Consider the following 22,007-nt stretch of genomic DNA (forward strand, 5'->3'; position numbering starts at 1 on the left):
TTTAAGTACAATTATAAGGACTCAACACTTTTATTCAAGGCTTCAAATTCTCATTTTCTGCCCGTTTACCTTTTTATTTCTCTTCATGTTCTAGCTTTTGGTACCATCTTTTATAACCCTCTGTTAAGCAGTGTGAGGCTTGTACCATAGAAACTACTAATAAATTAAAAAATGATGAGCTATCGCTTGAAATCATATTTGTGTCTGAATTTTTTTCTAACTGTACAGTGAGAACAATCGACACGGAGCTTTAATTATCTAACCACCTCCTCAGTTACAGTCACAGCAGGGCTCGATGCTGTTATCAGTTGCGCACCGGTGCAAGGACTGCTGCTCACCCAATCCCCCCCTCCCCGCCCCCCAATTGCCTCTGCGTTTCCAGTGATAGGTTTTCCCCCTGTGCGCTGGGAGACTCTCCTCTAGGACCTTGAACCACTGGTCTTCTAATAATAGAACTCAGGTTAGGGAATTATACAACACCAACACTGATGAGCTTCCATGAGCAACACGACATGCATTCAGAGCATAAGAATGCTTGAAAGCAGCATTGCATGCCAAACGGCAGGCGGTTCCGCAAGAACCACCAACACACAAGCTCTTACAGACCTTACACACACATTTGGACCGGGCGATAAACTAGTTCGGTGACTTTAACGCTCACAATTGCAGCCCATCACTGCAGAGTCGTCAATGATCAGAAACCAGAGGAAAACTGACATGCGCAGAGTACTTCATGACAAGGAATAGCAAAGGGCAGGGCAATATCCCCACAAAGTATCACACAACTCCAGATTTCAGTGGATATCGTTTTAATCTTACACAGAGCATACTTCATCTCTGCCAGAATAGGGGAAATCTTACCTATCATCTCTGCACACCGTTGTTGGCCTATATGTGGGAGGACAGACGTGGAGGTATAGAATTGTTATTTTACTACAGTGTTGGGATATATATGTTGTTCTAATGTTAAATGCACGCTCTAACAATAACGGTGTTAGGGATCTCTGAAGAAACAACATGAGAATATTTTAAAGTACACCAATGAAAAAAAGTTGGACTACTGTGAATATTCTCCCTATGTACGTCATTACATAATAGTCTGCACTGCGAGTGTTATATCTTTGATTGAAATGAGCTACATGCTAATGTCAATAAAATTATGATTTGAAATGCAAAATTACATCAACAGAATTATCATCAAAATCGTATTTATTCAGTACGGATCTAGAAGACTGGTAAAAGCTCTCTAAAACATTTTCCTTCAGCCATGGAAAAAAACACTTACCAATATTTGAATTAACAGAATAACATTTTTGTTAAGAGCTTGGCACGGTGATATTATAACCACATACCTGCGTGGAGGCAGAAACATGGAGTCCTTCATGAGCACAGAGCCAGAAAGAAGAATATACCAACATCTTGCTAGGCTTTCTGAGCTAAACAAACAAAACATGAAAAGTGTTAACTTGCTAGCACTGCTGATATAAACAAACATTAATGAGTAAATATACATACATTTTTAATGTTAGGTGAAGGTGAGCCGAATTGAGGAAGCAAACACTGCAAGCACGCTTTGGACTGCTCCACTAACTAAGCCTACTTTCAACAGGTCTTCTGTATAAGTTTAAGAATGTTTAGGTCTGGCTTAGAGTCAGTAGACTCTAGCTTACTTGTGTACTTAAGTCGACTTTTTGCTAACATTAATATACCAAGTAAAAAAATAATAATCATGTAATCCTGGTGTTGGCCTGGTAGTTGCATGCTTATCCAAGTTAAGTCTAGAGAATACCCTCCTTTTACTTACATCAGTGATTACCTAAGCGCCGGGACACTCCTGGAATAGCCGTGCACTATAAAAAAAAATGTTTTTAAATGTACTACTTCACTCTGTCAGACCCTTTTCCTAAGTAAACATAAATGGGAAATAGGGCAAAGTTCTTTTTTTTGATTTTTTTGTGTTTTTCTTTTAATCCTCATTCGCCTCAAACCCCAGTTGACAAAATAAGGTATTGATACCGCTACTCAATATTAAGGAGACCTAGGCTACTAGATAGGGACCAGGAGGAAGCGCCCCGCCTACCGGTACACAACAGTCTTAATATGTCACTGGCCCCAAGATGGAAAGGGGTGGTCGCACTCCGGTTCAAGTAGACCCGGTGACTGTTAATGTTGGCCTATAGAGGGAAATATTGAGGGGCCCAACACAGTCAGAGTTGCAGTGAGGCATAATCATAGGATCCAAATTTCTTTATAGGTGAAAACTTAAATCATTAATATTACTAAATTATAAATCCCCAAAACTAAGCATTAGACCATGTTAATTTGAAATCCCGTAGTGCTTTCTTTTTACTACTCTGCGTTCTACTCAAATCTGTCCTGGACGTTGTAAATAAAGAAGACAGCCACTCCGAATGTGATGGAGGTGCAACTTCTATCCATCTCTTACAAACTTCCCTCCTAGCCAATATTATTGCATAGAAAACGAACAACCTAGCAGAGCCCACAATCTCACTAGATATACCAAAAATTATCAAAGAAAGATGGATTGGAAGTCCCAAAATATCGGCGATGGTTGCAACTACTTTTTCCCAAAATTCTATTATCATCGGGCATTCCTTAAACATATGTATGTCAGAGGCACTCTCTAAATCACATTTTTTACAGATGACTGGAGGGCCCTTCGACATTTTGGTCAATATTAACAGAGATAACTAAGCCCTATGAACAGTGAACAAGTGGTTCCTCCTCAACCAAGCTGGTTGTACAGTGGCAAACAGGGTATTAAAAGATGTTTGCCACAAATATTCCCACTGTTTGTTTGGCAGGGAGACCACCCACAGTTCTTCAGCCAGTTTAAAATCTCCATCAATAGCCTCCTCGATGGACCAATAAAGGAAAGAAATCTCCTTCTTCCCCGACAGTCTTGCCACTAGCTGTTCCTCAAGGGTGTTTCCTAGGCCTATAGTTTTTTTTAGGTTTTGGGACCAACTCTGCAACTGAAGATATTTAAACCTGGACACGCCCTCTACTAGCCTATTGTGTAGTACCAGCCATGGTAAAAGTGAGCCCTCAAAAGCAAGGTCCCCCCACGCCCCGCTGCTCTAAGTGGTAGTGCTAGCCTGTCTTTCAGGCAGTGTGGTACACCTGGGGAGTCCCACAGGGGGGCCCGACTTAAGAAATAGTTGAGACCCATGCGCTGTTTAATACTAGTCCATGTTCGAGCCACCCCCAGCAGGGCTTTTAGCCTAATCTTTTTGAAGAACTTCTGTTCACCAAATTTGAACAGAAATCCCTCCTGAGATAGACCAACACCCTTTAACATAGCAGAGAACATGGCCCCCACCCCTGTGAGATCTGGGGTTTTCAAAAGCATTCTCGAGTGCAACAGCTGGAATGACCATGCATAATATTGCAGGTCAGAAGTGCAAGGCCCCCTTCTCCCTCCTACTCCTCAGTTTCTTCCAGGCAATCCTCGTAGCCCTATAAGCCTAAACAAACGAATTGGTTGCCTACTGGAGCTTAGCTATAGCTGATTTTTCATAACGTGGAGGAATAGTATTGAAAAGGAAAGTGATTTTTGGTAGCACTACCATCTTAATCAGGTTTATCCTCCCAGGATGGTCAATGGGAGATGGGCCCATGATTTCATTAGTTTTTTATATTCCCTGAAGACATTTGCCAAGTTGGTCCCTGAGATCTTATCTATGTCCTGCACTATTCTGACCCCCAAGTACCTCGTGTCATGCTTGTTCTGGTATTGACACTCCGCCAGCTTCCACGTCATAACCTCGGTTTTCTCCGCATTGACCTCATAACCAGATACCTGCCCGAAGTCCTGTGCTAACCTGATGACATCGGGAAAAGAAGTCTCTAGATCAGCCGAAAGAATCAAAACATCATCAGCATACAGGGCCACCTTCCTCTTCCAAGCCCCATACTTGAATGGCAAGATACTAGATTCTTCTCTTAAACGCTGAGCAAAGGGCTCGATATATAGATCGAAAAGAAGCGGTGAAAGGGGGCAGCCCTGCCTCATACCCCTAGTGATCTTAAAAGGTTTAGTTAATTTACCATTTACCAGGACTCTCGCCGATGGGTCCCAATAAATGAGCTAAATGGCTCAGCAGAACTTATCACCCAGGTAAAAATGTTCCATAACTGCCGAGAGATATGCCCAGTTGAGCCTGTCAAAGACCTTTGTAGCATCTAATGTCATTGCTGCAAGGGGAAGCGAGAAGGTAGTGGCCAAATCTATTGCACCCACAAAATCCTAAGTGAAGTCAGCTAGATTCCTGCCCTTAACATAAACTTTTTGATCGGGATGAAGCACACCTCCCGCTACTGCACCCAGCCTATCTGCCAGGATCCTGGCAAAGATTTTGTAATCTGCATTCAGTAGCGAGATTGGTCTATAGGACCCACAACTCGCTGGGTTCTTCCGTGCTTTCAAGATCAAAGTAATAGTGGCTTCTTCCCATGAACCTGGGAGCCTAGCGCCCGCAGATAAAATCTCATTAAAGAGCAATGTCAGAATAGGAATTATCACCTCCCGCAAAGATCAGTAAAGCTCTGCTGGGAGTCCATCAGGCCCAGCAGCTTTCCCTCCGTTACCAGCAAGGATGGCCTTCCTCACCTCTTCCTGGGATATGTCTAGCTCTAGATCTTCCTGGTGAGAAATTCAAGGGGGTGATCGTACTCCCCCGCAACCACTCCATAGCCGTGGTTTTATCAGCCACACTATCCTCTTGATACAACTCCTGAAAGAAAGCAAAAAAAGTGAGACCGGTTTCTTCATCTGCAGACAGAGTGCTAGCCCTATCTGCACAATCAATTTGTTTTATTAAATTACGCATCCTATCGGACTTGACCTTCCATGCCAGAAGTTTACCAGCACCTTCCCCGTACTCAAAGTGGGCAAGCTTATTTGCCTCCCACCTGCTTGTGACCCTCATCTGAATGATAGTATCCAACTGATCCTTTAATTTACTAAGTTTAGTGAGATTTTCCTGTGCTTCTCGGAGTCAGTCTCTTTATTTAAACTCAGCTCTACTGTCTTCAACTCTGTCTCCTTGTGAGCCACCTCCTCCCTATATTGTCTGTTTTTTTGACATAACCTACTCATGATCGTACCCCTTAAAAAAGCCTTTAAGGAGTCCCAAACCACCGAAGTCCCAGCCGATCCCAGATTCATATTAAAAAAAACACTCAGTATCCTGAGATAAATACTTCATCTCCGCTTCATCAAGAAGTAAAGTTCGATCGAACGTCCAAACTCTAAGTTGTTCTCCATCTGCCAAAGCCAAGTCCATCCAGACACCTGCATGATCTGACAGGTGAGGAGTCAAATAACCAATATCCTTAACTTTACCCCTTAGGTTATGACTAACCAGAATGTAATCAATTCTTGACTTGTGGCCGTATTTACTGTTGTAATATGAGACACCTGGCTGGTAACCTGACCTGTCCCTCCAGATGTCACAAATTGCAGTCTGCGCCATTATACATTGGAGATACAACCGGGACCTGGAAGGCACCCTAACTCTACTACTGGGCGACTTGACCAGTTTGGGGTTCAGGACGATGTTAAAATCCTCAGCCACGATAATCGGGTCTGGAAATTCCAGAAGATTTGAGAAAATGGCTTTTAGAGAAGAGGGGTCATCCTGGTTTGAGCCATGGTAGCCCACCAAAGTTAACAGGAAACCTAAAATGGTCAATTTCGCGATGACCCACCTGCCACTTGGGTCAACCAAAGAATCTAGGATGTGGGCGTTTGCTTGTTTTTTTTATCAATATAGCGACGTCCCTTATATTAGTACTTTGGTTAGAACAGATCACATGTTCCACCCACTTTAAATATTTATATATCCCAGTCATCTCTTCCTTTAGAAGATGAGTTTCCTGGAAGATAATGAACTGCACGGGAGAATCTTTTAGATACTGCAAAATGTTGGATCTTCTGGTTTTCACCCGCAGGCCATTAACTTTCCAGGACAAAAACTGAATCCTTCTCATGGAGGTTTAGATACGAGAACTACGGGTCGACTGAGTCTCCAAGGAAGCCAACACCAGACTAATCGTAATAAGACCAAACAATAAGGTGAATGGGGAAAATTAATATTTTTTACCCCTATGCTCCCCACTCCGTGCATCCCCCCTGCCCCCATCTCCCCCCCAAAAAAGATCCTCCCTGGAGAAAGCTTCCCCCAATTACCTGGACAGATGTAGTCCAGTTGCTGCACCCCGGGGCAGCCCGCCCTGTCCCCTTATAAACAAGTACAAAAAAAGGTGAAAACTAGGACCCAACCTTCGACTTCCCTTAGCTAAGTGTCCCCATGTATGACCCTGTGTAGATATATATGCATATGTTTATAATTGTCTATCTGATACCTCATATGAAAAAGTAGGCAATAGCCAAATATGTGTTAAAGAACAGAACCCTACTGGTTAGATCTGCCCCAGAGATCCCAAGTGTAAGTGTCAGCTCACGACTTTGCTGAGACTGTAATAACTCATCCGCCTCTTGCACTGATCTAATATTACGCATTTTGTTGTTATGCATAATTATCAAAGTTGCAGGAAATTTAAGCTGGGCAACCGCACCAAGCTTTTTGAAGTCATCCCACTTCTTCCCAACTCCCAATGCCTGTCCAAGGTGGCACGGGCCAGATCAGAGCAGATTTCGTATGAAAAATCACTGGCTTTCAATGATTTCTCCTATTGGCCATATTAAGGATCTTCTACTTCGAGGAGTACGTAAGCAAGTTCATAAGAATTTTCCTGGGTTTTGTCCTGTTGGGGTGTCTCCTGAAGGGGTCCCTATGGACCCTCTGGATGTCTTTCTTCAGGTCCTCCTCTGATTCCTCAATCTCCAATGATTCTTTTAAGAGTGTAACAATGAAGGACTTGAGATCTTCAGCCTCCCTCCCCTCCGGGACATTCAAAATATGCAAGTTGTTACTCCGAGAGTTGCTCTTTAACAACTCAAGCCTATCCCGGAGAAGCACCTCCTCCCGGTTGAGAGACGTTATATCCGCATTTGCTGCTCCCAGGTCATCTCTTAGTTCTCCCACTGTTCTCCAAAACAACTGTTCTTGAATTTAGGAGGTCGATTTTCTTCTCCAGCGACTCACAAAAGACCCTAATCTCCTCTTGATTGCCTCAGATACTGAAAACCCCTTCTTGATGTCTGCTGAAAGTGTGGAAAAAAGAGCTTTGAGAGAGATTACGGAGGGCCCCCCAATTTCACGGTCTTCAGAGACTTTATCCATCTCTGTGCTACAGCTAGCTGCCATACTTTGACAGGACAGTGCTTTTCCTCCTGCGAAGTCCTTTCCTTTACCCAAAACCTCTGTTAGAGCGCTTCCAGGAGTTACAGATAAAGTTGGTACCGTAGGGAAGGGGTTACCAGCTGCGTCCATCCTCTCCAAGATGGGCCTTAACTCCAGCTGGCCTACAGAGCTTTTTCTGAGGGCCTCCCCCTGTTTTCCAACATCCAACACAAGTGGTTGAATTTTAAAGTATGACCGCAATGAGGGGGTGATCCTGATTTTTAAATCCAGAGGATTACTTTTAGCTCTGCCTGCCTTTATACTCCTGCCTTAACCTCGCAGCGCTGAAAGGTTGAACAACTGCTATCTGTAACCACTGCAGGAGTACTGCGGCCTTTTCCCTGACATTTTCAACTGTTCTTTGCAGCAGATTTCTCTTCAGGGGTCTGCTTAGTGTTTTTTCCCTCAACTTTTGATTTTACCAGCCCCTGAGCCACCCCTCTGCGTTTTTTACCTCTCCTTGTGCCTTTGCTTAGAGGCGCTGTACTTGAGAAGACCCCCCCACTGCCTGGTCCCCCTGTACCTGCTCCAATTGTTGCTGCAGCAGAGATAACAAGGGCTCGCTGCATCCAGAAAACGGGTACTAGACAATCTCCTCTGCAAAGACAGTCCTCTCCAGGGTGAAGGAAACCCGCCCAGTGCTGCCGCTGTCGACCCGGAGGAGCCCGCGAGCCGCTGCTCTGCGGCCCCTCCTCAACTCCAGGGTGGCGACAACCCAACGCAGCGAATGGACGAGAGCTTCAACACACATTGCTGACAGAGCCAAAATCCCGACCACGGCACATCCACAGTAAAAAGCAGAAAAGGTGATCCGATCGGCAAACCTAGGGACAGCCTCAGGTAAAACAGAATTGCGGGTCTCGGTTTCGCCTAATCATTAGGCACGGGACGCGGGTGCCTCCGGAGGCAAGCGGCTGCTCAGCTCGCGGCTGCCATGTTCTCCCAAAAAGTGTTTCTTCACCACGGGAAGGGCACCCAAAATAGGGCAAAGTTCATTAATCACATTGATCTGTGACTGTCTACATCAGACTTCCAGCCTTTCTAATGCCAATAACCCAGCACAGACACAGCACAATCATAAGTTCTCATGACCTTATTAGAAGTCCCAGTCCACAAATCCAGGTTTCTTTGATCACGCTGGACTGCCATTCCTGAACCCAGATTCCTACCACAGTTCACACACCATACCTGGAGCCCATGAGAGGGAGAGCATGAGCATGGATGAAGGCAAACACTGGCAAAGACAACAGGCCGAGCTTGCAAAAGAAAGATGTTTGAGCAACAGCACATGGCATTTTAGGTCCGAACGTACTGTTGGGTATAAAACTAGGGCCAGCTGAATGTTTGAAACACACATTTAAGCCCTCGACAGTCGCGGGTCTCCTTTAACATAACTAGTGGCATTAATACTCCGGATAATGATTTGTAAAATTAATTTCCAGAGGTAAAGAAACATGGAGAAAATGTACATCTGTACCTATGAACAGAAAAAATAATAAAACATTAACTAATTTTTAGCTGCATTAACAATTAAAATGTAATTGAAATGTGGAACTTTTTATGACAGATAAAGTCCTTTGTAATCTCTAAATTACCTTTTGAGGGTGTTAACTAATGCCTAGGAATAGAATAGGCGCTGCACTGAGGAAAATATGTGATAGGTGGATTAATTGAATTCATCTCTGTCACCGATAATTTCTTTGAGCTGTATTGTATGTCAGTGCAGCACATCCCCTCACAGAGGAATCCGTAATATGCAAATCGGTCTTAGTACTGATCCAAGAGGGTCACAGCCTCTGTGAGGAATTCTAGGTTGGCCTTTCTGCGCCTTTTCAATTTCAGAACTTATTTTCCACGTTTTCAAACTATAGCTGAAATTTGCACAGTCAAATCCCTAGAGGAAGCTTCACCGTCACAGATTTCTTTCCAGTTCTATCATCTGACTATTGCATTCCTTCCTGTTTAATAACCATGCTAGTGCGTAGGAGCTCTTCAGGGACAAAAAGCAGTTTTCTTCTTCACTTAAGCTTTTTAAGTCTCCAAACCAACCCCTCTGAAACAATTCTAGATTTATTTAAACCGTTCATCTTTTTTCAAAAACACAGGTTAATGCAATCCAAGACTATTCTTCACAAACTCTGCCACTGTAACCTTCTTCCAAGCTCAATCTACCTTGCGCAGCATTATGGAACATGTTTACACATGAAACCATGCTACTTAGGGCGGCACATGGCCGCATTGTTTTAAAGTAGCACTGGTGGAGCCCGACAGAACGGCAAGACCCACAGCAGTACGAGGGTCCATGGGGCCAGCTGTCAAAAAAGCAGCACCCAAAACAATGGGGACACCGTCTTCAAAGCACTAGAGACTGATCGTGTAAACTACTCGTTGAATGGATTTTAGCACCGCAGCGCGGTCACATGCAAACTAGAGTCGCCACAGCACCACTGAGGAGCAGGTCAGTGCAAGTTGCCATCCATAGGGACTCAACACTGTGGGTTCACACCAGCGTACCCGCAACGGGGAAAAACAGAGAGGAGGTGGGGCCATGAGACCGTCACTAACCAGGGAAATATAGATAGCATTTTATAGGGGATAAGATCATGGAGAGAGGGCACACAAGGCCTGGGCAGAGGCACTCCCACAACCCTCTACACAAAAAAACAAAGGCGTTTAATGCAGCCTCAAGACCTGACAACAGCAAAAAAAGTTTCACCGTGGAGAAGGTTGGGGTAGGTCTTCACCATTAGGCGAGCGCTAAAGCAGTTCACACCGCTGCAGATCTGGCCTTCCATGTCATAACCTGAGCAAACAGACAATATGCTGGTAATATCAACAGAGGAGGACGACAACACAGAAGAACAAGGCTGTGCTGGAGATTGAGACGAGATTTATAATACTTTGATATGCAAAGAAGAAAAAGCATTGGACTTTTTGAAAATGATCATACGCACTGTGGTGTGGGTATTCTCAGGTTGCATAAGGTAAGCGAATGGCTTGGCATGTATCTATAATCCAATATATTTTTCAGAATCTCACTGCTTATTTTAGATTCATTTCCCCAGACAAAAGAAGAACAGTGGTTATGCAATGAAAAAAAACAACAACAACGCTCTCTCTAAAGTGCAGAATCTGAGTAACGCACCACAAACTATGCGCAATAGGGACCTTATTAAAGGGCGTAACAGGGGCATGCAGCCACTTCTGCACCCCTGGCGCACTTCAATATCACGACAGGGGATGCACACGCATGTGCAGCCCCTTCTGTCATGTAGAGCGGGGCAGTGCTGCACGTGTGCTGCTGGGATCTCATGGTCCCATGTAAATGAGGAAACACAAAGGAATTGTGAGAAGGCACGACTGTGCGACACAGAGGTGGCACGGCATCAGTGTGACCCTCATAGCACGCATGAATGAGAGGAAAGTGGTATCAGGCTCCCTTGAGGGATCCGTCTACAGGCAGGTGCAGTCAGTCACTGTGCCCTCCTGCAGGAGCATCTTTTCACCCCTTTGAAAAGCAGGCAAGGATGCCGTTTGAACAGTACAAGTAGGACCGGTAGCTTCAAACAGCTTATCCGCCTTCCTTTAATGTGCTGCCTTGAGGGAGTCAAATTCTTGTGGCTGCGCTGGGGGCAGCCAATGACACTCAAGGGCCCGCGGTGGCACAGAGTGGGGCAATGCACCGTGAATATAATACAGCCCGCAGCTGTCATCAAAACGTCAAGGAAACATGTAACATTTTGATCAACATCTAATTGATGAAACTCGATTTACAATGTAAACAAGTATCATTTGTGGACAGTTTTAGGTCTAATTGTGTGAACCAGAGGGTGTGGCACTGCCTGGGGCATGGATTAGCCTCAGGGGTTTGTGGTTAAAGGGGTATAAAGGCCATGACAAAGCGAGAGAGGAAGAGACCTTGAGGAAAGAGAAGGTGGAGAGTGTGCACGAGGAGAAGCAGGCAGCCTGCATGAAACGGTGGGAATAGCCACGGCACGAGGTGGAAGACAGACTGCATGAGGAGGAGGAGATGAGAGACTGCACGCGAATGGGAGTAGGGCCGCCCCCAAGGAGAGCAAAGAGGCCTCCCATGAGGAGACTAGGGAGGCGGCCGCCCCCCAAAGGAGACCAGAGAGGCCGCCCTAAAGGAGACCAGAGAGGCCGCCAACGAGGAGACCAGTGGCGGCCCACGAGGAGACCAGTGGCGGCCCACGAGGAGACCAGAGAGGCCGCCCACGAGGAGACCAGAGAGGCCGCCCACGAGGAGACCAGAGAGGCCGCCCACGAGGAGACCAGAGAGGCCGCCCACGAGGAGACCAGAGAGGCCGCCCACGAGGAGACCAGAGAGGCCGCCCACGAGGAGACCAGAGAGGCCGCCCACGAGGAGACCAGAGAGGCCGCCCACGAGGAGACCAGAGAGGCCGCCCACGAGGAGACCAGAGAGGCCGCCCACGAGGAGACCAGAGAGGCCGCCCACGAGGAGACCAGAGAGGCCGCCCACGAGGGGACCAGAGAGGCCGCCCACGAGGGGACCAGAGAGGCCGCCCACGAGGGGACCAGAGAGGCCGCCCACGAGGAGACCAGAGAGGCCGCCCACGAGGAGACCAGAGAGGCCGCCCACGAGGAGACCAGAGAGGCCGCCCACGAGGAGACCAGAGAGGCAGCCCACGAGGAGACCAGAGAGGCAGCCCACGAGGAGACCAGAGAGGCAGCTCACGAGGAGACCAGAGAGGACGCCCACGAGGAGACCAGAGAGGCCGCCCACGAGGAGACCAGAGAGGCCGCCCACGAGGAGACCAGAGAGGCCGCCCACGAGGAGACCAGAGAGGCCACCCACGAGGAGAACAGAGAGGACGCCCACGAGGAGACCAGAGAGGACGCCCACGAGGAGACCAGAGAGGACGCCCACGAGGAGACCAGAGAGGACGCCCACGAGGAGACCAGAGAGGACGCCCACGAGGAGACCAGAGAGGACGCCCACGAGGAGACCAGAGAGGCCGCCCCAAAGGAGACCAGAGAGGCAGCCCACGTGGAGACCAGAGAGGCCGCCCACGAGGAGAGCAGAGAGGCCGCCCACGAGGAGAGCAGAGAGGCTGCCCACGAGGAGACCAGAGAGGCTGCCCACGAGGAGACCAGAGAGGCCGCCCACGAGGAGACCAGAGAGGCCGCCCACGAGGAGACCAGAGAGGCCGCCCACGAGGAGACCAGAGAGGCCGCCCACGAGGAGACCATAGAGGCCGCCCACGAGGAGACCAGAGAGGCCGCCCACGAGGAGACAAGAGAGGCCACCCCCGAGGAGACCAGAGAGGCCACCCCCGAGGAGACCAGAGAGGCCACCCCCGAGGAGACCAAAGAAGCCGCACCAGAAGAGACCACAGAAGCCGCACCAGAAGAGACCAGAGAGGCCGCCCACGAGGAGACCAAATCGCACCTGAGGAGACCAAAGAGGCCGCCCCCGAGGAGACTAAAGAGGCCGCCCCCGAGGAGACCAAAGAGGCCGCCCCCGAGAAGACCAAAGAGGCCGCCCCCGAGAAGACCAAAGAGGCCGCCCCCTAGAAGACCAAAGAGGCCGCCCCCAAGAAGACCAAAGAGGCCGCCCCCAAGAAGACCAAAGAGGCCGCCCCCAAGAAGACCAAAGAGGCCGCCCCCAAGAAGACCAAAGAGGCCGCCCCCAAGAAGACCAAAGAGGCCGCCCCGAGGAGAGAAGACCAAAGAGGCCGCCCGAGGAGAGAAGACCAAAGAGGCCGCCCCGAGGAGAGAAGACCAAAGAGGCCACCCCCGAGGAGACCAGAGAGGCCGTCCACGAGGAGAGAAGACCAAAGAGGCCGCCCCGAGGAGAGAAGACCAAAGAGGCCACCCCCGAGGAGACCAGAGAGGCCGTCCACGAGGAGACCAGAGAGGCCAACCACAAGGAGACCAGAGAGGACGCCCACGAGGAGACTAGGGAGGCGGCCGCCCCAAAGGAGACCAGAGAGGCTTCCCACGAGGAGACCAGCGAGGCTGACCACGAGGAGACCAGCGAGGCCGCCCACGAGGAGACCAGCGAGGCTGCCCACGAGGAGACCAGCGAGGCCGCCCACGAGGAGACCAGCGAGGCCGCCCACGAGGAGACCAGCGAGGCCGCCCACGAGGAGACCAGCGAGGCCGCCCACGAGGAGACCAGCGAGGCCGCCCACGAGGAGACCAGCGAGGCCGCCCACGAGGAGACCAGCGAGGCCGCCCACGAGGAGACCAGCGAGGCCGCCCACGAGGAGACCAGAGAGGCCGTCCACGAGGAGACCAGAGAGGCCGTCCACGAGGAGACCAGAGAGGCCGCCCACGAGGAGACCAGAGAGGCCGCCCACGAGGCGACCAGAAAGGCCGCCCACAAGGAGACCAGAGAGCCCGCCCACGAGGAGACCAATGTGGCCAACCACGAGGAGACCAGAGAGGCTGCCCCTGAGGAGACGAGGGAGGCGGCCGCCCACGAGGAGACCAGAGAGGCTTCCCCTGAGGAGACCAGAGGCTGCCCCTGAGGAGACTAGGGAGGCGGCTGCCCACGAGGAGACCAGAGAGGCCGCCCACGAGGAGACCAAAGAGGCCGCCCACAAGAAGACCAGGGAGGCGGCCGCCCCAAAGGAGACCAGGGAGGCGGCTGCCCCAAAGGAGACCAGAGAGGCTGCCCACGAGGAGACCAGAGAGGCGGCCACCCACGAGGAGACCAGAGAGGCCGCGCACGAGGAGACCAGAGAGGCCGTGCACGAGGAGACCAGAGAGGCCGCGCACGAGGATACAAGAGAGGCCACCCAACCCCCCAAAGGGGACCAGAGAGGCCGCCCCAAAGGAGACCAGAGAGGCTGCACCACTAGGAGGCCAGAGAGGCCCTACCACGAGGAGGTCAGAGAGGCCCCACCACGAGGAGGCCAGAGAGGCCCCACCACGAGGAGGTCAGAGAGGCCCCACCACGAGGAGGCCAGAGAGGCCCCACCACGAGGAGGCCAGAGAGGCCCCACCACGAGGAGGCCAGAGAGGCCCCACCACGAGGAGGCCAGAGAGGCCCCACCACGAGGAGGCCAGAGAGGCCCCACCACGAGGAGGCCAGAGAGGCCCCACCACGAGGAGGCCAGAGAAGCCCCACCACGAGGAGGCCAGAGAAGCCCCACCACGAGGAGGCCAGAGAGGCCGCACCACGAGGAGTCCATAGAGGCCGCACCACGAGGAGGCCAGAGAGGAGACAGCCGCGCACGAGGAGACCAGAGAGGCCACGCACGGTGAGACAAGAAAGGCAACGCACGAGGAGACAAGAGAGGCCACCCCCCCCAAGGGGACCAGAGAGGCCACCCCAAAGGAGACCAGGAGGAGACCAGAGAGGCCGCACCACGAGTAGGCCAGAGAGGCTGCCCACGAGAAGACCTGAGAGGAGGCCGCCCACTAGGAGACGAGGGAGGCCGCCCACGAGGAGACCAGGGAGGCGGCCGCCCACGAGGAGACCAGGGAGGCGGCCGCCCACGAGGAGACCAGGGAGGCGGCCGCCCACGAGGAGACCAGGGAGGCGGCCGCCCACGAGGAGACCAGGGAGGCGGCCGCCCACGAGGAGACCAGGGAGGCGGCCGCCCACGAGGAGACCAGGGAGGCGGCCGCCCACGAGGAGACCAGGGAGGCGGCCGCCCACGAGGAGACCAGGGAGGCGGCCGCCCACGAGGAGACCAGGGAGGCGGCCGCCCACGAGGAGACCAGGGAGGCGGCCGCCTACGAGGAGAACAGGGAGGCAGCCGCCCACGAGGAGACCAGGGAGGCAGCCGCCCACGAGGAGACCAGGGAGGCAGCCACCCACGAGGAGACCAGGGAGGCGGCCGCCCACGAGGAGAGCAGGGAGGCGGCCGCCCACGAGGAGACCAGGGAGGTGCCCCCCCCCAGGGGACCATAGAGGCCACCCCCCCATGGGGACCAGAGAGGCCGCCCCCCTCCCGCCCCCCCCCCAAGGGAGAGACCGCCCGCCCCCCCCAAGGGGACCAGAGAGGCCGCCCCCCCAAGGGGACCAGAGAGGCCGCCCCCCCCAAGGGGACCAGAGAGGCTGCCCCCCCCAAGGGGTCAGAGAGGCTGCACCAGAGGAGACTAGAGTCGGCCACCCACAGAGACCAGAGAGGCCGCACCAGAGGAGACCAGAGAGGCCGCACCAGAGGAGACCAGAGAGAGGCCAGCCCCGAGGAGACCAAAGAGGTGGCCGCCCACGAGGAGACAAGATAGGCGGCCGCCCACGAGGAGACAAGATAGGCGGCCGCCCACGAGGAGACAAGAGAGGCCGCACCAGAGGAGACCAGAGAGGTCGCCTCCCTCAAGAGGCCCAGAGGTCGCCTCCCTCAAGAGGATTAGAGGCCGCACCAGAGGAGACCAGAGAGGTGGCACCGGAGGAGACCAATGAGGCCACCGCACGAGGAGACCAGAGAGGCCGCCTCCCCCGAGACCAGAGAAGACTGGGGACCAGAGAGGCCGCCCCCCCAAGGGGACCAGAGAGGCCGCACCAGAGTAGGCTCGGCAGCTGCTCAACGGCGAAGGAAAGAGAAAGGAGCAGTGGGGTTACAGAGTATAGTCAAGAGACTATAGAGGGGAAAGAGTGGCCATAGGACAAGACTGCAAGTGGAGGGGAGGTGAGATGACCAGCGGGGAGGAGGGGGGCGGGGTATTTGGCAAGATCCTCAGCAAAGTGTCGGGATAACACTCTTGGGACAGGGTGGGGCTAGAAGGCCAATATAAAAGTAGATACTGCCAGTACAGAGGCAGCTTGAGATCACAAGCACAGGGAAGATTTGAGAATACAGGTATGGGGGTGCAACTAAAGCATAGAGGAGGATGTGAGATACGAAATGCACCAGAGGAAGCAAGTGAAACTAACAATATGGAAGTGAGACAGCCAGCACACGGTGGCTCAGAGTCAAAAGCACACAGAATGATATGGGAGAGGTGGGTTGCAATATGCTCCAGGAAGGGAAGAGGTGAAAATCAACAGGACCAGGGAACACAAACCGGCAACTCCAGGAAGAGTGGGAACAAAAACAAAGCAAGAGGGAACAGACAAAGAGCGAAGGGAGACAGGTAAGATAGGAAGCAATGAGAAAGGGGCCAGACTGGGAACAAGGATAGGAGCCAGATCAAGCAAAGGAAGGAGGAACAGGCCAGGAGCAAAGTAAGAGGCCAGTCTAGGAGCAAAGTAAGAGGCCAGTCTTGGAGCAAAGGAAGAGGCCAGTCTTGGAGCAAAGGAAGAGGCCAGTCTTGGAGCAAAGGAAGAGGCCAGTCTTGGAGCAAAGGAAGAGGCCAGTCTTGGAGCAAAGGAAGAGGCCAGTCTTGGAGCAAAGAAGGAGGCCAGTCTTGGAGCAAAAGGGACTAGGGCGAGACTGAGGCAAACATGAATGTGCGACCAACAGCAAAGAGGAGAGGTGTGACTGGCAGCAAAGTGGGAGGGTGCAACCAACAAGAAATTGAGAGGGGTAAAGGCAACTGTACGGGGGCAGATGAAACCACTAGCACGCACAGGAGATGATTGAGTCAGTAGGCACAAGTAATCTCCCTGAGCTACAGAGACTTCACAAGCAAAGCAATGGAGGAAACAGATGGCCTAGTTGCATAGTAGCATGTGGGTGAATCCCAGAGCTTGGGAGCAAGACGTCCACCACTGGGTGTGGAAACGTGCATTTGTGCCAGCACTCCTGCACACAAGGTGCAAAACATCCACCATAGGACACAAGTGAGACACTCAGCATAGGGTGGACAAGATTTCCGCCTCAAAGACGGTGCATGAGACCAACAGCAAATGGGGAAGGCGAAACCAATGGAGTTGGGCAAGACTAACAGCAAAGGACCCGGACTGTCAATAGAATAGGGTAGGAGCAAAAGACTTGCAAGACAGAAGCTGACACTATCAACACAGGCGTGGAAAGACTGTGAAAACAAGGTGGGCTCAAAAAAGGGAGATGGATCAGGAAGGCTTCTATTTCCTGGATGTGACCAAGTGATTATGACTGGTGGGAGGTGCTACCCTTAAGAGTGATCAATTGTGCAAGGATCACTTAGAAAATCACAGCACAAACAATAATTTGCAATACAACAGGTCTCGCATCAGTTAGAGTTATTGGTATTGTAATGACAATTTTGCATAATGGTTTTGTTTGGAGTGTTTAAATGTATTTAACAGGTAAGTAGTTGTATGTATGTGTTCACTAAGTATGTAATGTGTAATTTATTGTTTAGTTAGTTTGGTGGCAAGAGGAGTAGTTAGCATCAGTGTGCAGGGTTCACTATTTCAATTAATAGTTGCTTGTATGGTATGATGATTTTTAGGATTATTAAGGGTATCAATAATGTGAATTACAATTGTGTTCGAGTATTAGTTGTTGTATTGTGAAAAAAAAAACGGGAAAAATATATGCGAGAACGTGCAACATTTGTACGGGATTTAAAAACAGCAAGCAAAACTTTAAAATAGGCATATACGAATAACAGGTTATATGTGCATAGAAACCGTAACTACGGTTACTTTTTAGGAGGAGGCAAAAAATATATTTGTGGGTTGACGGATTAATTTACAAGTATGAAGGGGAATGATTATATGGATTTAAATAATGGATTAAAAAACATATATTATTTAACAAATCTTTGAAATAGGAATGAAAACTTTGCTAGCAATACCCTCCTTTTATACCAACACCTGATGCTGTGCATCATTGTGGCACAGCATACAATACATTAGAGGCATAGTACCCCTTTTGCAACATAACTGTAGAAAAGCGGAGCGTAGCAACACAACATGGTAGTAGGCAATGTCACTAAATGGAAAATAGTGGTGCAATGCTTTAAACTGCTGAGTGGTAAGCTGGTAACTATGCTTCAAGTCACGGCGTTGGCTCACTACCTATGTACTGTAACTGGTTGTCTTGTAAAGCTCTTTGCTAGTGCGGGGTTGACTTTGCGCTAAATTAAAATGCAAAACAACAGAGCGCTAGGTGGCGCTAGCCAAGATGGCCGCAACGGAGTGAGGCTCCTGGCGGCCGGACACCTCACATCCGATCTACATCCGCAGATGCAGTCCTAGGTCGGACCTCATGACTGGCGAGTGTGGGGGAGTCGATGCCCTGCCCTCGGAGCGAGTTTGACCGGCTTCGGCATCGCTGGGACTGAGTTAGGCGGCCCATGGGCTGCGCTGGTGCCTGGGTCGCGTCCCTCCGGTTCCCTGTGCAGCGGCGTCCGCTAAGAGAGCCCCCGGCACGCCACGAGGGGCGAAGGCCGCAAGCTCATCATCGGCTGCCGCGGGACCGGAGGACGAGTGATCTGCCTGTGCCGCTACATACTGATGCCCGCCCGGTGGAGGAGAGGCTGTGCTCGGCGGGTGGATCGGCCCGTTTCGACCTCAGTGGCACGGGTCTGCCTGGGGGCTTGGGCCGCTGCCCGTCCCCACTCTCTCTAGGCACTTGGCCCGACGCTGCCTCTGCGGGGACGGCTTGCCCTGCCCGCCCCGCCGTACCCTTCTTGAGTGTCTTGGCTGGCTGAGTCCGGAGGTGGCATGGGCGGGGGACTGCTGACGGCTGCCCCGTGACCGGAGGAGCTGTGGTCCGGGCCTACGTGGGATCCAACTCCGAGGTGAGCTGGGGGAGGCGACGGTGGACGGGCGCTCCCCGGGGGTGGTGAAGCCCTTCTCGGCGGGTGGATCGGCCCGCGCAGCGAACCCGGCTGAGGAGACGGCGCTGATACACCGCTGCTGCCTGCGTGGGAGGACTCCTCCTGGTCCCCCCTGCTGCTTTACTCTGGCAACCCCCTGGTGAGGTGACCTAGGGGGGGTGCGGCACCACGGGGCCCACGGGCAGTAACCGCACTTGGGGCGGAGAAGTACTCTGGGCGCTGACCTGTGCAGGCTGCTGTGGTGGCCCCCGGGGCCCTGAGCCCCTGGCCTGGGATCATTCCCTGCGGAGAGGGGTCCCACCGCCACACCCTCTCCGGCGCTGTATCTGGCCCTCGGATCCGGGGGGGGGGGGGGAGGGCGCGACTGCCGGCTCTGGGACCTCCTGGCACCTTATTCGGACCGGCGGATTGGGACGGTAGACAGTGCCTCGGTGGCCCTCAAGCAGCTACTCGTTGTCCATTCTAACGTGAGGCCCACGCTGCGGTGACGACGGCCTGGCCCGGCTCTAAGGGTGCGGCCGGGAGACGCCCTTGCCCTTCCTCTCTCGCCTCGACCTCCCCCCTCTTTGACCTGGTGCGGGGGGCTGCTGCGTTTGCCGGGCGGGAGCAGTCTGCTGGTCCTCCGAGCCTACTCTCGTGCATGGCCTGTGCTCCCTTGGTCCGCCATGGGCAAAGAGAAGGGCTCCAAGACGCCGAGCACGTCCCACCAGACGAGGATGGACCAGTTCACCAACTCGGACCCTCCGGGCGGGGGGGGGGGGGGGCTCCAGCCCCGAACAAGGACTTGGCCGTCATCCTTCAAGCCATTGATGCCTCCCGCACCTCCTTGGAGGGGATGGTTGGGGAGGTGAAGGTTGATGTTGCGCTCCTGCGGCAGGATCTCCGCAATGCTACAGCTCGCATTACGGAAGCGGAGTCCCGGATCTCCACAGCGGAGGACGACATTCACTTACTGCAGGATCAGGTCAGGGAGCTCACAACCCACTCCAAGGAGCTGCACAGGCGGGCGGAGAATGCCGAAAATCGCGCCCGTCGCAACAACCTTCGTCTGGTGGGCTCCCCGGAAGGAGTGGAATCTGGCCGCGCCGACGATTTCCTTGAGCAATGGTTTAAGTCCTGGATGCCGGAGACCGCGCTGTCGACCTGGTACGTGGTGGAGAGGGCGCACCGGTCGCTGGCGGCCAAACCTCCTGTGGGGGCTCCCCCGCACCAGTTTATCCTGTGGATCCTCAACTTTAGGGACAGAGACGCTATCCTGCGGGAGGCGCGAGTGCGTGGGCCTTTGACTTTCAATAACCACACCATTATGGTCTTCCCGGACTACACCCGGGAGGTCCAGGAGCAGCGCCGGTCCTACACGGAGGTGAAGCAAAAGCTGCGCTCCCTGGGTCTTCAGTACCAGCTCCAATTCCCGGCCCGCCTTCGTGTTGTCTTCCAGGACAAGACATTGTTCTTTGATACCCCCCGGGCAGCCTGGACTTGGCTCACTGAGGAGAGGCCTCTGCGCCAACCCGCGGGGGTGTCGTCCACTGCGGGGCCCCGGGGCCGAGAAGTACCTGGCCCCCGCCGACCAAGGCGCAGGAAACGCACGCAGTCCCGGCTGCGCCGAGGAGTGGCGATGGTCCGGACCCGGTCTGCCAACGCTTCTGAGAGACATGTGAGGGACTCCTCGGCCTCTTCTGGCGCATCGTCTCATGCGGCTGGGGGTCCCCGGAGCTGCTTGTCACCCAGGCCGGGGGGATCTCCTGTCCCCCTTACCATACGAACTGACCTGTCTGACCTCTCCCGGAGTCCCGCCATGTAACTTACTGTCTGCTCCATGTATCCACAGGAGGAGGCGACGGCTCTGCTCGAGGGCGGGGGAGAGGGGGCTTTGCACTCTTCAACTTTCATGCAATAACCTAGGACGTATCACTGAAATCCGTGCTTCCGTAGGGGTCCACTACGCTCTTTATACCCGAGCATCTAGGCTTGGGGTCTTGTAACTGTTGGGGTTGTTCGGGCGACAGATGCTTCCGTTCTTGAAGTGTAGGGTGGGGGGTGGGGGTCTGGGGTTGGGGGCCTGTTGGTTGTTCCTTCTTGGGGGACTGTTTTGTTTGGGTTGGATTTGTTTTTCATTGAGCTTCTTCTACCACACCACACTCCGTGCATCGCCGTGCCTCTCCACGCGGTCACCCGCGCGGGCCCCGCCGCCGCCCGCCCTTATGCGCTGCCCATTGGCCTTCCCTGGTATGGGTCCCGTGGTCCGGGTTTCGTGTGGCCACTTCCTCCCTAGCGTGCTCTGCTCCCACCACTCCCATGGGTGACCCCACCTCCAAAGCTCAGGTGCGCATTCTGTCGTAGAACGTGAACGGTTTATTGGATAGACTCAAGCGCACTGCAGTCCTTAAGTATGCTCAGCGCGCGGAGGGCGACGTGCTCCTTCTCCAGGAAACCCACTTGCTGGGTGAGAGGTGTCCCTTCTTGGCCAGATATGGGTACGACCGGGTGTGGCACTCTGGATTCTCCCGTGGATCTCGGGGGGTCGCCGTCCTGTTGCGCCGCTCCGTACCCTTTGTCTTTACCCGGGTGGTTCGTGCTCCCCAGGGGATGGGGATCGCTGTCAGCGGCACGCTGGAGGGTCGGCCGCTCAATTTTCTCTCGCTCTACACGCCACCCACCGGGTTGTCCCAAGCATTATCCCATGCCACGTCCCTGTTGGCTGCTCTCCCGCCGGGTGCTATTGTTTTGGGTGGGGACTTCAACGCTGTGTCTGCCCCACAACTTGATTCCTCCGGTCCGGTCTCGGCGTCCCGCGCAGCGCGGGCTAAGCAACTGGTGGGGTGGGCAGAGGCTCAGGGCTTATGTGACGCCTGGCGTATCTGGCACCCGCGCACACGGCAATACACCCACACTTCGGCTGCCCATCACACTCATGCGCGGATTGATGCGATCTTTGTCCCTTCCACCGACTGTGCGGGCATCCAGGATGTCCGCTTCCTTCCCAGAGGGATATCCGATCATTCCCCAGTCCTCCTGGGTCTGGGT

At 53.0% G+C, this 22,007-nt stretch overlaps 1 protein-coding gene across 5 annotated transcripts in view; it reads right to left on the reverse strand.

Moving 5' to 3' along the window:
- The window catches only part of RAPGEF6 (Rap guanine nucleotide exchange factor 6), an 808,967-nt gene that overhangs the window by 544,353 nt on the left and 242,607 nt on the right, over positions 1-22,007 (reverse strand). For all 5 annotated transcript variants that reach the window (XM_085618031.1, XM_085618033.1, XM_085618030.1 and 2 more), the window contains exon 4: positions 1,353-1,436. In XM_085618031.1, the coding sequence (XP_085474157.1) occupies positions 1,353-1,436 (84 nt within the window). The remainder of the gene's footprint in view (positions 1-1,352; positions 1,437-22,007) is intronic.

The sequence above is a fragment of the Triturus cristatus genome, chromosome 7 (assembly GCF_964204655.1).
Source record: "Triturus cristatus chromosome 7, aTriCri1.1, whole genome shotgun sequence".
NCBI classification, from domain to species: Eukaryota; Metazoa; Chordata; class Amphibia; order Caudata; family Salamandridae; genus Triturus; species Triturus cristatus.